This window comes from Notechis scutatus, chromosome 2 (genome assembly GCF_049901735.1).
Source record: "Notechis scutatus isolate UNSWTSFEM ecotype Mainland chromosome 2, rNotScu1.2, whole genome shotgun sequence".
NCBI lineage: Eukaryota > Metazoa > Chordata > Lepidosauria > Squamata > Elapidae > Notechis > Notechis scutatus.
Window position 1 is genome coordinate 153,702,892 of NC_142010.1, and position 12,844 is coordinate 153,715,735.

Sequence of the window (12,844 nt, forward strand, 5' to 3'; positions counted from 1 at the left end):
AGACGCTTCTTGCAGCATGGCTGGGGCTGCCGTGCGTGCCGGACAGTTCGTGCGCCTGGCGGCCCCCTCCCTTTCCTACTGCACTCGCTTCGGGGCCGAAGTACCCGCCACAGCAGCGCAAGCCCCGCAACCCAGCCCACCCTATGGCAGCAGAAAGCCGCGCGCACAGCGGGTCCCGGCTGATGAAGACCCGGCCGCCCGAGCTTTCTCCAGCGCTCCAGCTCCGGGGTCGGACAACAAGAGCTTTCTGTGGGCGCGCTACGGCGAGATGAAGCGGCTGGTGCATGGTGGGTCGGCGAATAGAGCGAGACCTTTCCCCGCTTTTCTCTGCCCCGCACCCCACCCCCCAGCCCCAACGGGCGACGGAGATTGTGGGTGAGGGGGAGCCCCTGCGGAGGTTGCTTTGGGAAACTGGGGAGGTCCTCCCTCCCAGAGGGTCTTTCCTTTGGTCTCCCTCGCGGCAGGGCTGCTTCATTGTCCACTTCGGTCTTGCCAGCCTTTTTTTAAACCCTTCTGAACAGGCTCCCGTTTCGGGACGTTAACTTCGAGATTTCTCCCTTTCTAAAGCTTTCAAAGGGGGCGATTCATCTACGAAACGCCATCCGGAGTACCTCGGCGATCCACGTATGCCGCTTCTCGTGTCCCTGGGTGCCAAGTTGGATGCCAAGGCTTTTGCGCACGCACGAGCTTGCACGTCGAACATAGTTTTGGGTCGTTTCTTGAGGCCCATTGCTTATTTTGTCACTTCCCTCTTGATCAGACAGAATTTTTTGGGGGGAGAGGAAGGGGGTCTTCGTCAAGAGCTTTCTACCTCTCGCCCCCCTAGAAATCTGCTTTCGAGAATTGAACGCCGGCTAATTTGTCGCCCCTTTAAACGAGAACTTCGGCCTCTCCTGCACACTATTGTGATAAATCTGTATTGCCTTCGCGTCGCTCCTCTCCTCCTCCTCCATCTGTATCTGGAATTCGGGGTCTGGTGTTTTTTCTCCAGGCATTTAGGCTGGGATATCCCCCTTCTCTCTTTCCCTCCCTCCCCCTAGTTTGCAAGAACGTGCTGGCGGTGGGAGGGAGTGATTTGTAGCAAGTTTATACAGTTATTGCTTTGTGTCTGGTTCGTAGGGAAGGAGGACGTGGTGGGAAGAAGAGAATAACAACAGAGAATCCTTTGGGGTGTTGAAGGTCAATTTTCTGTGATATGTTCCCACAATGTTTTTTCCCCTGCTGACTATATATAACATTTAATGCATCTAAAATCTCCAGCTGATAAGAGTGTTTCAAGACTCTTGATATTAAGGAATTAATCCTTTATTTTCTAAGATGTTTTAAGTGTCTGTTCTGGCTGCAACAGCTTTTTTTACTGCATCTAACCAAGGCCAACAACATTTTTTTCTTGCTGCATCCAGTCAGGTTCCCTTTATCTCATCTAAAGCCCAGCAGAAATATATTTGTTCTGGTTTAAAGTAGTATTTTCTGACTCCAGTACCATTTATTTTAAGAGTTTCTTTTTTTAAAAAAAAAATTTTTTATTGGTTTTTAAAACAAACAAACAAAACATAAAAACATCAAGTCATCTTCCATGTATATACATACAGTGTGCCGGTTGGTTTACAAATTGTTTTGTGCTTCCATTTCATAGTCTTCAGTTACAATTACATTGTATATAATCTCATATTTTCAATCAAATATTAAATACATTAATATCATTATTAATCAATCATTTGACTATACTTTTATTCATTCATGTTTTATGAAATAATCATATTTTACTTAATTTGTTTTATGACAGTTCATATTATCATCCCAAATCTATCCTAGAATCATTTTGTAGATATAATAAGAAAAGAAGACATCTTTATATATTTATTATTTTCTAAAAGTCTACATATTTCATTTATTCTCCCTATTAATGACAGTTGTAAATTTTCCCATTTCGCCAAATCTAGCGCTATCTGCTAGTTAAGTTTGATATAATTATTCTCTTTTTAGTGTACTGCATCTTGCTGTCAAGTATATCCCCAAGTACTTGATCTTATTCATAACCCGAATTTTCAATAGGTCTGCCAGTTCTTCCTTTTGTCTTGATAGCATATTCTTTGTCAAGATCTTTGTCTTATCTTTATTTGTTTTCAAACCAGCCACCTTTCCATATGTCTCTATCTTTTCTATCAATTTTGATGCTGTTTCTAGTGGGTCTTCTAAGATGAAAACCAGATCATCTGCAAATGCTTACAACTTAAATTCTTCCTTTTTAATTTTCATCTCTTTTATATTCTTTTCATCTCTAATATTTCTATTTAGCACTTCCAAAGTTAACACAAACAACAGAGGTGATAGTGGGCACCCTTGTCTTGTTCCTTTTCTTATATCGATAGAGTCTGTCAGTTCTCCCTCTATCATTACCTTCTATCATTACCTTTGCTGTTTGCTCATGATATATAGCTTCTATTGCTTGAATAAATTTTCTAGCAAAGCCCATCTATTCCAGCAGTAATAACATCAATCGCCAATTCACATTATCAAATGCCTTCTGTGCATCTAGAAATATCAGAGCCATTTGTTTTTCAGGATGTGCCTCGTAGTATTCCAAAGTGTCCAAGATTACTCTCATATTGTCTTTAATTTGTCTCTTTGGCAGAAATCCATTTTGATCAGGATGAATAAAATTATTTAGGTATTTTTAAGTCTTTCTGCCAATATTGAAGCAAAAATTTTATAATCTGCGTTTCGTAGGGAAATAGGTCTATAGTTCTTGATTTGTAATGGATCGGTCTCCTCTTTTGGAACAAGTGTGATATAAGCTTCTGACCATGATTTAGGTATCCTCTTCTTTAACATAACTTCATTCATAACTTCTAGCAATGGAAGATTCAATGATTCTTGTAATGTTTTATAAAATTCTGCCGGAAGTCCATCTGGGCCTGGTGCCTTTCCATTATTTTGCTTCTTGAGTGCTTCAGTTAACTCCATCATCGTTATATTGCTTTCTAACATTGTTTCAATCTCTTTAGGTATCTGGGGTAAATTAGCATTCTGTAACTACTGTTTAACTCTATCCTCATCTATATTCTCTTGTGTGTATAGTTTCCCATAATAGTCTTGAATGATTTCCTTCTTCTCTTTACTACCATAGCAAACTTGGCCTTGGTCATCTATTAATTGCAATATTTTCCTTGATTCTTTCTCCTTTCTCAATTTATATGCTAACCATTTACCTGGTTTATTTGCATCTTCAAAGTATTTCTGTTTAGCACCTCTAATTTTCTGTGCTAATTCTTCTTTTTATATTAGACCCATTTTATGTTTGGTTATATCCATTTTTTACTTAATGTCCTTTTTCTGTGGCATTTTCTGTAGCTCTTTTTCAAGTCCTTTATACTTATCCTCTGATGCCTTAGAGGCTAATCTTTTCATGGTATTTCTTTTCCGTGTATAGTCTATTATCAAGCCTCTGGCATATGCCTTCATTGTATCCCATACATTCTGGATTGATGTATCTTCTTTTTTGTTTTCTCTAAAGAAAAAAGCCAGTTCTTTCTCCATCCACTGTGTGAAGTCTTTTTCCTTTAAAATAGTATTATTTAACGGCCATCTAGATCTTCTTCTTTGTCCTTTCCATTTAATTGTGATTGAATTGTGATCTGCCCAAGTACTTGTTTCAATATTTATTTCTTGAATATTAGTTAACAATTCTGTTGACATCCATATCATATCTATTCTGGACCATGATAAATGTCTATTTGAGTAGAAGGTGTATTGCTTAGTTTTAGCATTTCTTTCTCTCCGTGTATCTTTTAAGTTTATTTCATCTACCATTTTAAAAAAAAGATTTAGGGAGAGTCTTTCTGTTTTGATTTATTGTTTTCTGTGCTGTGTAGTCCAGTTTATTATCTACAATTCCATTAAAATCTCCCATCATAACTATATTAGCATAGTCCAGTTCAATTATTTTCATATGTAATTTTTTATAAAATTCTTCTTAATTGTCATTCGGGGCATAGATTGCAATTAGGAGTGTTTTCGTATTATTGTCCATTATTTCCACCATTAGTATTTTTCCGTCATCAGTATAAATCAATTTCGCTGGGATGGTCTCTTTAATATATAAAACCACTCCTCTTTTCTTACACTGTGTCAAGGAAGTAAATATTTTCCCTAATTTTGGCTGTATCAACAATTGTTCATATTGTTTTTTAATATGTACTTCTTGTAGGCAGATTATAGCAAATTTTAATTTCTCTAATTTATGGAAGGTTTTCCTTCTTTTAACGGCTGTATTAAGTCCATTTATATTAATTGTAATCAATTTTTTCTCTTCCATGGTTATATTTTGTAGTTAGGTTTGACAGCTCTCGTGGATCTTGGTTCACGTTGTTCTTTGGCTTCCTCCTTTCCACCTACTGCACCTTCTTCTTTTTCAGTCGTCATTTGGGAGTCCTCTTGGAATTCAATTAGTGAAATTTCTTTTTCTGCCTTTTCCTCTTTCCCTCTGAAAAATTCTGTGCAAAATGATTCAGCTTTCTCAATTGAGTCAATTCTATATCTCTGTTCTTGCCTTGTGAACATTAACCCTTCTGGAATCAGCCATCTATAATTAACCTCTTTTTTAAGTAGCAATTTGGTCAAGAATCAATATTCTCTTCTCATCTCTCTCACTCTTCTGGGTGCTTGTTTCAAGACCACAATCTCCTTATCTTTGTATTTTAATGTTTTCTCTCTTGCCACTTGCAATATTTGCATTTTAATGGCTTTCTTTGTAAATCTGATGTGAACTTTTCTTGGTAAGCTATTTCTCATTGCATATCTTGTGAAGACTTGATAGACCTCATCTATTCCATCCATCATCTTCTCTTCAGTTATTTCCAAAGCTTCAGCCAATATTTCTATCATTATCTCAGCTAGATTTTGTCCTTTTTCTTCCTCTATGTTTTGGAATCTAAGATAAAATTCTGATCTGTCCATCTCCCATCTCAGCATACCACTTTTATCTTGTTCAACCACAGTTAATCTGTTATCGATGTCTCCAATCTTCTTGTCTCTTTGTTTATCTTCTTCAATTTTTTGGAGTCTCTCATCATACTTCATCATCATTTGTTGGGTGTTCTCCACTTTTTCATCGGTTTTCCCTGTTCTTTGTTCAATGTTCTCTATTCTCTTTTCAATATTCTCTGATCTTGTTTGAATATTTTGAATTCCTTGCATAATCATCTGCAGGGTCACTTTTTCTTGTTCTTTTTCTTGCCTTAACATTGTCTATATTGAACGTTGTCCTCCAGATGGTGGAGAGGAAGAAGTAGAAGTTGAGGAATCAGGAGCTGTTAATTTCCTACTCATTTTGAGCAATTCAAAATCTTCAGGTTCTTCTAGACCTTAATCCAATTGTGAAAGAACCAACTGCAGTTCCAAATAAAAATAGTAGGAAAAAAGAAGCCAAATAGTAATAATAAAAAAAAAAAGAAAAAAAAATCTTCAGGTTCTTGTATACCTTAATCCAATCGATTGGTTAGATAACAGTAAAATTTCAAAAATGAAGGAAAAGACCATAAACACACACAAAAAAGAAAAAGTTGTAAAATCCTAAAAAAGGTGGAAAAGTGAAGAATAAAAAGCTAAAAAAAGAAAGGAAAAATTCTTCAGGTTCTTCAACACCTTAATCCAGGGGTCCCCAACCACCGGGCCCCGGACCGGTACTATCCGTGGATCATTTTCTACCGGGCCGCGGTTTGCTGGGCGCCACCATCTTGTTTTGACGAGAAAGTGCTTCCGGGTGAGCTTTTCCGGTTGGAAAGCGGCGTTTGGGTCCTGAAGGAATCCTCGCGCCTTAGTTTCATCGAAGGGGGAGGGGCGGCTTGAACGAAGAGCCGTCCCGATGGCGGAGGAGATTAAGAAAGCACAAAAAGGTACAAAGGAGGAGTTGAAGGTGGCGGGGAGAAGCGGGGACGGCTGGCTGGCCGGTTGCTCAGCTCGCCTTGCCTTGTCATGTGTGCTGATGCGGTGCCGGGCCGCAGATCATTTTGTGATGCGGTACCGGGCCGTGGCACAAAAAAGGTTGGGGGCCACTGCCTTAATCCAATTAAGAAGTCTCAAATATAAAAGGATGCATAAGAGAAAAAAAAGGCCAGAAAAATACCCCCCCCCCCCAAAAAAAGAACCCAATATGGAAGGTAGATGGAAAGACAAAAATACCAGGAAGGGAGAGAGCAAAAAGGCTACTCTCTTAAAAAGACAAGGAAGGGAATCATTAATATTAAAGCTTTTCCTTTAAAATAAAAAGCAAGCGTAGAAATTTAACTTCCAAAAACAAGAAAAAAACCAAAGACAAGTTCCAAAGAGCTAAAAATCCAAATAGCTATTACAAAAAGTAAACTGATGAGGAGGGGTAGCGCAGCTTAGAAAAAATAAAAAGAGCACACTGCACTTTGTTTAATTATCCAAGGCTCTTGTTATAAATCTCTTGTCCAGAGACTTATCACCTTTTCTTTTCCTATAAGCTTCCATACCAGACTCCAGCTGTTGCTAGAAACCCAGAAGAGCACCTGCAATAATACTCTCCCATGCTCTTCCCTCTAATCAAATAGCAATGTCCTTGAAAAGAAGTCTCAGTTCTTTCTCAGCTTTGTCTGGTCAAAAGAGAAATAGAATATTTCCAAGCCTCTAGTTGGCAGTGTTACAAAGTTTCTTTTGCTTTCACTTTCCCCCTCCTTTTCCAAGCAAATAAGAATTAATTAAAAAAAAGAAAAAGATATTAAAAAAAAAAAAAACTAAAAGGGAGTCTCTAGCCTAAAATATTATAAAGTCAAAAAGGAGAAAAAGAATAGATGAAAGAAGAGAAAAAAAACCAGTCCAGTTTCAAAATATAAGATCATGTGTAGAAAATCCAGCAATGAGAAAAATAAATAAATATTACTTTGACATTCCTGTTTAAAATCGCCGCTTAATCACTTCTGTCAAAACTTTTACAGATTCTTTCTTTTCCTTAGGGTGTCCTTTCAAATCTTAGAATAAAGAAAAATTTCTCACCAAACCGGCACACTCTCTCTTTCCATTCTCTTTCGTTTTGGAGCTGTCCCAACTTCAGCAGCTTTAATGGCTGCCTCTTTGCCGCTGGCAAAAAGAGCTTCTCCTGGATCTACCAGGGACTTTGCGGTATCCCTGGGATCGACAGGATGCGCTCTTTACATTCACTGTCTCTTCGGGACGGTTTAGATCCACTTGGACCGCCCAAGAGCAAAGATATCGGCAGCAATCTCAGACCTCCAAGATCGCATGCCATATCGTCGCGACGCCAGCTCCGCCCTCCTCTATGTATTTTAAGAGTTTCAAAGTGTGTGTAAATTGTTCTGCAAACTGAAGGATGGATGAGTCGTGCTTCAACTCAGCAGTAGAGAAAGCCCAGAAACTGCTATTTTAGTGGACTTTTCCACTGAGATTAACATTCTTTCAGCAGACTAAAGTCTTCATGAAAAACAGCAACAATTTGAAAGGGTATATAAAAGCATATTATCTTTGCTTTTCAAAAGCTGGTATGTTTATCCGGCCTGTAAACACAGGCCTGGAAAAGAAGATCCCACTTTTATGGGAGGAAAGTCTTTTCTAAAATGATAGTTGCTACACCTGGGTGTTGAAAGCATCTCTGTGTTATTTTATCTCTTTATCTGTTTATATTATCTAGAACAGCCCTTGGCAACATTAAGACTTTTGGATCTTAGTTCCCAGAATACTCCAGCCAGCCATGATCTAAAAGTTTGGAATGTTCCCTCTGTGTAGTAATCCTAATCTCCACTAGAGCAAAGGAGATTCAAATTCCTATGTAATGAGTAGAATGGGGCTTCAGATGTTGGTTAGGGATTATTGGAATTATGGTCCAAGCACATCTATCCAGGTTAAGGAAAATTGCTCCGTGTGCTTTGAGAGTCCACTCTATCCAGAACACAAGTGGACAACTTTTGAGGAGTGTTGGGGATGCCACTTAACCTTTAGAGTGGGTGGTGCAACATATTTCAGTTGATAGGGCTGCATTATGCTTGGGACAATCTGTTCCATTCTTACCTGTTTTACAGAAATGTAGTTTTCTACTTTTTTGGGTGAACAAAGTAGTAAGTCTATGCTGAAGCATGCACTACTTTTTTCTGGGTTTCCCACATGACTAGTGAGAAACAGCACTGATATAGTTCGGGCCGCTGCCAAATTGCAGTGGCACAAAGGGCCTAGGTTGGGAGTAAGGATCACTAAAAAGTGTTTGAGAAATGTGTGATCCTGAGATTATACTTGCTGTAGGTCAGCCCATGCTCTGTGAGGGTGCTGGATAGTTAATGCAAACCAACAAAAGGAAAAAGAATACCTTTTGTGCTCCAAAGTTGTTGCATGATAGCTGGTATCAACACCACCTAAATCTAGTATCACATGTTATGTATGATTCTGTATAAGGCAGCATCTTAATGTTCCTAAGCCATAAGAGCTATCTACAAGGCTTGACACTTCTCTGTTCCCTTCTGATATAGCCATGCCATGAGGGAATCATATTAATGCTGCATGTAGCAGCAGTGATTTTTTTCAAATTAATATGCAGTTGGTTTTGTCTCTGTGTGCTAGGATCAAAATATTTATTTTGGAAAACCATAATTATCCAAGTCTCTTATTTGCTGGCTTTTTTCTTTCTGGCTGCTAATAAGCATGCCACGTCTCTCCCACTCTTGTTTTCTCCTCCTCCTGCCCTCAGCACTGCATATGTATACAATATCTGCTTCCTTCCTATATATTGCCAGTTCTTTCCCAATATGCTGTGCCATCAACCGTCTGCACAATATTGCGTTGTCACTGCCTGACTGCCTGACCCAGACATTTCTGATTTGTTGGGAAAAAGATCTTACTCATCCTAGGGTTTGTTTGGGGTTTTTGGTTTAACTGAAGAGACTTATTTTCAGTAAAATCTATTCCAGGGAGTAAAGCGGAAAGGATTGAGAAAAGTTCCCCCTGGACTCTGAAATTAGCTGACTCATCAAATGGCAAATGGCAGCAGCGACTCTGTTATTAACGAGTCTGTTTGCATATGAAAAGCCAACCCAGTCAGATTTCCAATAGCTGAATCACAAGACAACAGAAGCATCAACATCTATGCTATGTTAGTAGTCTGGTGTCATTGATGTTGTTTAGGTAGCTCATCCTTGAAAAGGATGCCTTGATAAATTAGATTAAAATTGGATTCTGATTCCAGCAAAGACTGTCCAGTTTGTGGGAAGAAGCAAGAATTTTCAAGCAAGTTCTGAAGTAAGGGGAGGAGAATGTTCCAGGAAGGAAAAATAAAAATTTAGAAGAAATAAGGACTCAAAGTCCAATATTAGGGAAACAAAGATTAATTCCTGTTCCACTCATCTTTAATATATTAGGCCTGAGAACTAGTAGAGAAGAAAATAATTTGAGCAACTACCTGTTTTTTCTTCAAACAATCCAATATTCCAGGAGAAATGAACCTATATGTCAATTTTTAAATAAATAAAGCAACAAACATTGCATTTTGGCTATTGCCATTGAAAGTTAGTAGTAGACTTCTCCCAACAAAAGATAATTCTATGTTGTGCGAAGAAATAATTGTTGTCCTACTAAATTAAAAATCCTTTTATTTTCACTTTTGTATACCCACCATTTTAAAAAGTCAGTCTTTTGTAGCTTTGATCATAAACAATTTTCCCATGTTTTTAAAAGTTATGTGACCAGTTCTATACATACATAACTGTCTAAACCTGTTAGGCTACATATTCATGTATTTGCACGTTTATTTTTAATCTGTTCCTTAATTCCAAAAGAAATAGAAATGTTGTTTCCAAAGAACTCTTTCGTTGTTGTTGTTCTTGAAAATTGGGAGAAATTAATATTTTTGAACATTTATAGATACTAATAATTTTATTATTATTTACAAAGGGAGTGCATTGATCACAATTTCACATTATTGATTTATAGATAGCTCAGATCTATTAAAGAGCCATTGTGATATTTCTGCATATGCATGGCATCTGGTTGTTTTACTTAGTTAGGAGAGAAGACCAGCTGCAATTGATGAAGGTCATATAATTTTGTATGTTTTCAGAAAATGTAGCTGTGTACTAAAAACAAATTCAAGGATTATGATAAATGTCTACAGCAGTGATGATTTCTAGCTATCAAATATATCAAAAAATAAATTTCATAATAAATTATTGGAATGAGAAATGATTAGAAGGTGTATGTATATATTAAATGCTAGCCTATTTTGTAGGAAAGCTAATTAGAAATGTTGGAAGTTAAAACCCACCCCCTCCTAAAGAAATTAAATATTTTATGATATATTAAAAAGGCAGAATATTTCCCCTAAAAGAGAAGTAGAAACTCAGAGAGGCAGAAACTCAGCCCCCCCCACCTTTGCTAATTAAGGCCTGGGCCAGTCTATTCTACATAACAAAGTTCTTCCTCCTTCAGGCAGACTCATAATAGGAATCCCAAAGCCTTTTCATTACATCATCATCAACCAATCAAAATACAAGCTCAAATTCCAAACAGCTTCCATGTTTCCAGTGTCTTTTTCCCCACTTGGAACTGAACCCAGAAGGATATTTTCTTCCAACAGAAATATCCAATTTTCTTTCTGGTCATGACTTGATTTTATAAAAAACAAAGGAAAAAACGTTCTAATTCAACATTTCTTTGCATCTTTTTTTTTGTAAACATTCTTTGCAGAAAAGAACTCAGAGTGATTGCTGATGATTATATAGTCAGAAAGGTGATATAAATATGCTTGGGGACAGATAGGTAACTTGTAAAACCAGCAAGGGCAGCATTTTAAAAAATTGATGGTGGAGGGCCACAAAGGCAGGGGCAGGGTTGTATAATTGAGCAGGTTCAAAATTTGTTGATAAATGTTTGGGGAACCATGAACCTTGCCATTTTAAAGAAGAAAAACACATTATGTATATCTCCATTAAGACAAGCAACCAGTCTTACAAGAATTAAGCATATTAATTAAAAACAAAATGCAGGTGGAGAAAGACTGGAAGAGTAAACCAAGTGTAGGAAACCTGACTACTTGCTGATATTTTGGACTAAAGCTCTATAAACCCAAAGCAGCATGAGCAGTGGCCAGGGGTTATGGCAGGTATATAGTCCAAAATATCTAGAAGGATCCTGGGTGACTCTCTGAATATTCTTGAAGTGTTTGAGGATAGACTTCTATTTACCACAACATAATGTACCATGCAATGTTGTTGTTGTTGGCATTCCCATTTTCCTACTTGGCAGTGATACAGGATGACCCTGGATTGAGACATTGCTGAATTGCTGCCATATACATTGAGTTTTAGTATACTTTACAAAATGTTTAGAATGGGATGTTGATAAACAGCAATTACTTTAAAGCATAATTTGCAATGACTCATATTTATTTTATATTTATATTTTCTATTTCTTAACCACCTAGCTCCCTCAGAGAGTGGCTCTGGGAAGTGTACAACATAATCAGTATAATTAATATTAAAATCAGAATTAATTTAAGATTATAAAGATTAAATCCTATGATTCTTCCCTCATAGGATTTAGATCATAATGGAAACCATTTCATTTCATCAAGCCTTCAAACCCTTTAGCCTAGCATTAATTGGCGTCCATCTTGGGAGATCCTTTATTATTCTGGTGGGATTTTAAAATGATGTCTAACATATTGTAACCCATTCTGAGTCCATTTATTTGGGCAGGCAATAAAAACAACAAAATAAGTAAATTGGGTCTTGGCTACAGATGCCTTTGGCAAATGTAATGTTCAACTTGTTTTCTCTGGCTTCCTGAGCTCCTTTGAAGAAGAGTGGGGCATAGATGCTTGGATGAGATTTCAGAGATTATGACTTCCAAGGAAGAAATAACAGACTGAAAACAGCACCGTAAAAAGTGGAGTTGACAGTCATAGTGGGTGAGCCAATGAGTAGACCAGTTCTTTACAATTCCTCTCCAGACAAGGAGAGGACTTGAGATCACCCACAAATGCTCCAGACAGTTGCTCCTCATTACAGCAGAATCTGGCAGCTTTAGAACTCTGGGAGATGAGGGAATAGCCATCTTGCTCAGTCCACAGTTAGCACCTTTGAAAGAACACTGAGTTCATGTACTTTTTTCTAATTATATCAAGAAATCATTACTAATAGCTATTAAGAATCTTGGATCAACAGGTTTTATAGAACCAGGCAAGTTTCCTTCAGTCCTTAGCGAAACGTATTTTAATACAAGGTTAAGGATTTAAAACATTTTGAATAAATAGCAGAGGGGCGATTAAAAGCTGGATTTTATAATGTTAGAAATGGACTAAGGATCCAAATAAATTTGAAATGAGATTTTAGAATTAATTATAAAGAAATGTTTCCATGGGAATTCTTTTTTTATTTTGAATTTTAAAAAAATAGCATAAGATAATACTTAAAAAATTAGACCATAGAGGGAAATAGAAGGAACTAATGATTACAATTTAAGAATACTTACATTTGACTTACTAACATAGAATGGGGCAAAATACCTTAACACTGGACATATTGTTTAAACAATGTTTAAACAATGGGCCCAAAAGTTAATTTTAAGAGTGTCTGCCTCTATAGAGATTATATGGAAGATTATGGAAGAGAAACTACTTGACAAGATTGAAATGAGTTGAAAGTGAATTTTAAAAAATTATCTCTGATTGCTTTGATGTCTCCCTTTTTGGTGATAGAAATGAGATGCCCTCTTTAGATTAGAATAGGATAGGATAGAATAGGATAGGATATAGGATAGAATAGAATAGATTTATTGGCCAAGTGTGATTGGACACACAAGGAATTTGTCTTGGTGTAAATAC

The 12,844-nt window shown here is 37.3% G+C and overlaps 1 protein-coding gene across 3 annotated transcripts in view; it reads left to right on the top strand.

Annotated features, from left to right (window-relative positions):
• Positions 1-12,844, top strand: part of LOC113417686 (5'-nucleotidase domain-containing protein 2-like) — a 52,004-nt gene continuing 39,160 nt past the window's right edge. For all 3 annotated transcript variants that reach the window (XM_087956889.1, XM_026676181.2, XM_087956888.1), the window contains exon 1: positions 1-287. In XM_087956889.1, the coding sequence (XP_087813015.1) occupies positions 17-287 (271 nt within the window). In that variant the 5' untranslated portion in view covers positions 1-16. The remainder of the gene's footprint in view (positions 288-12,844) is intronic.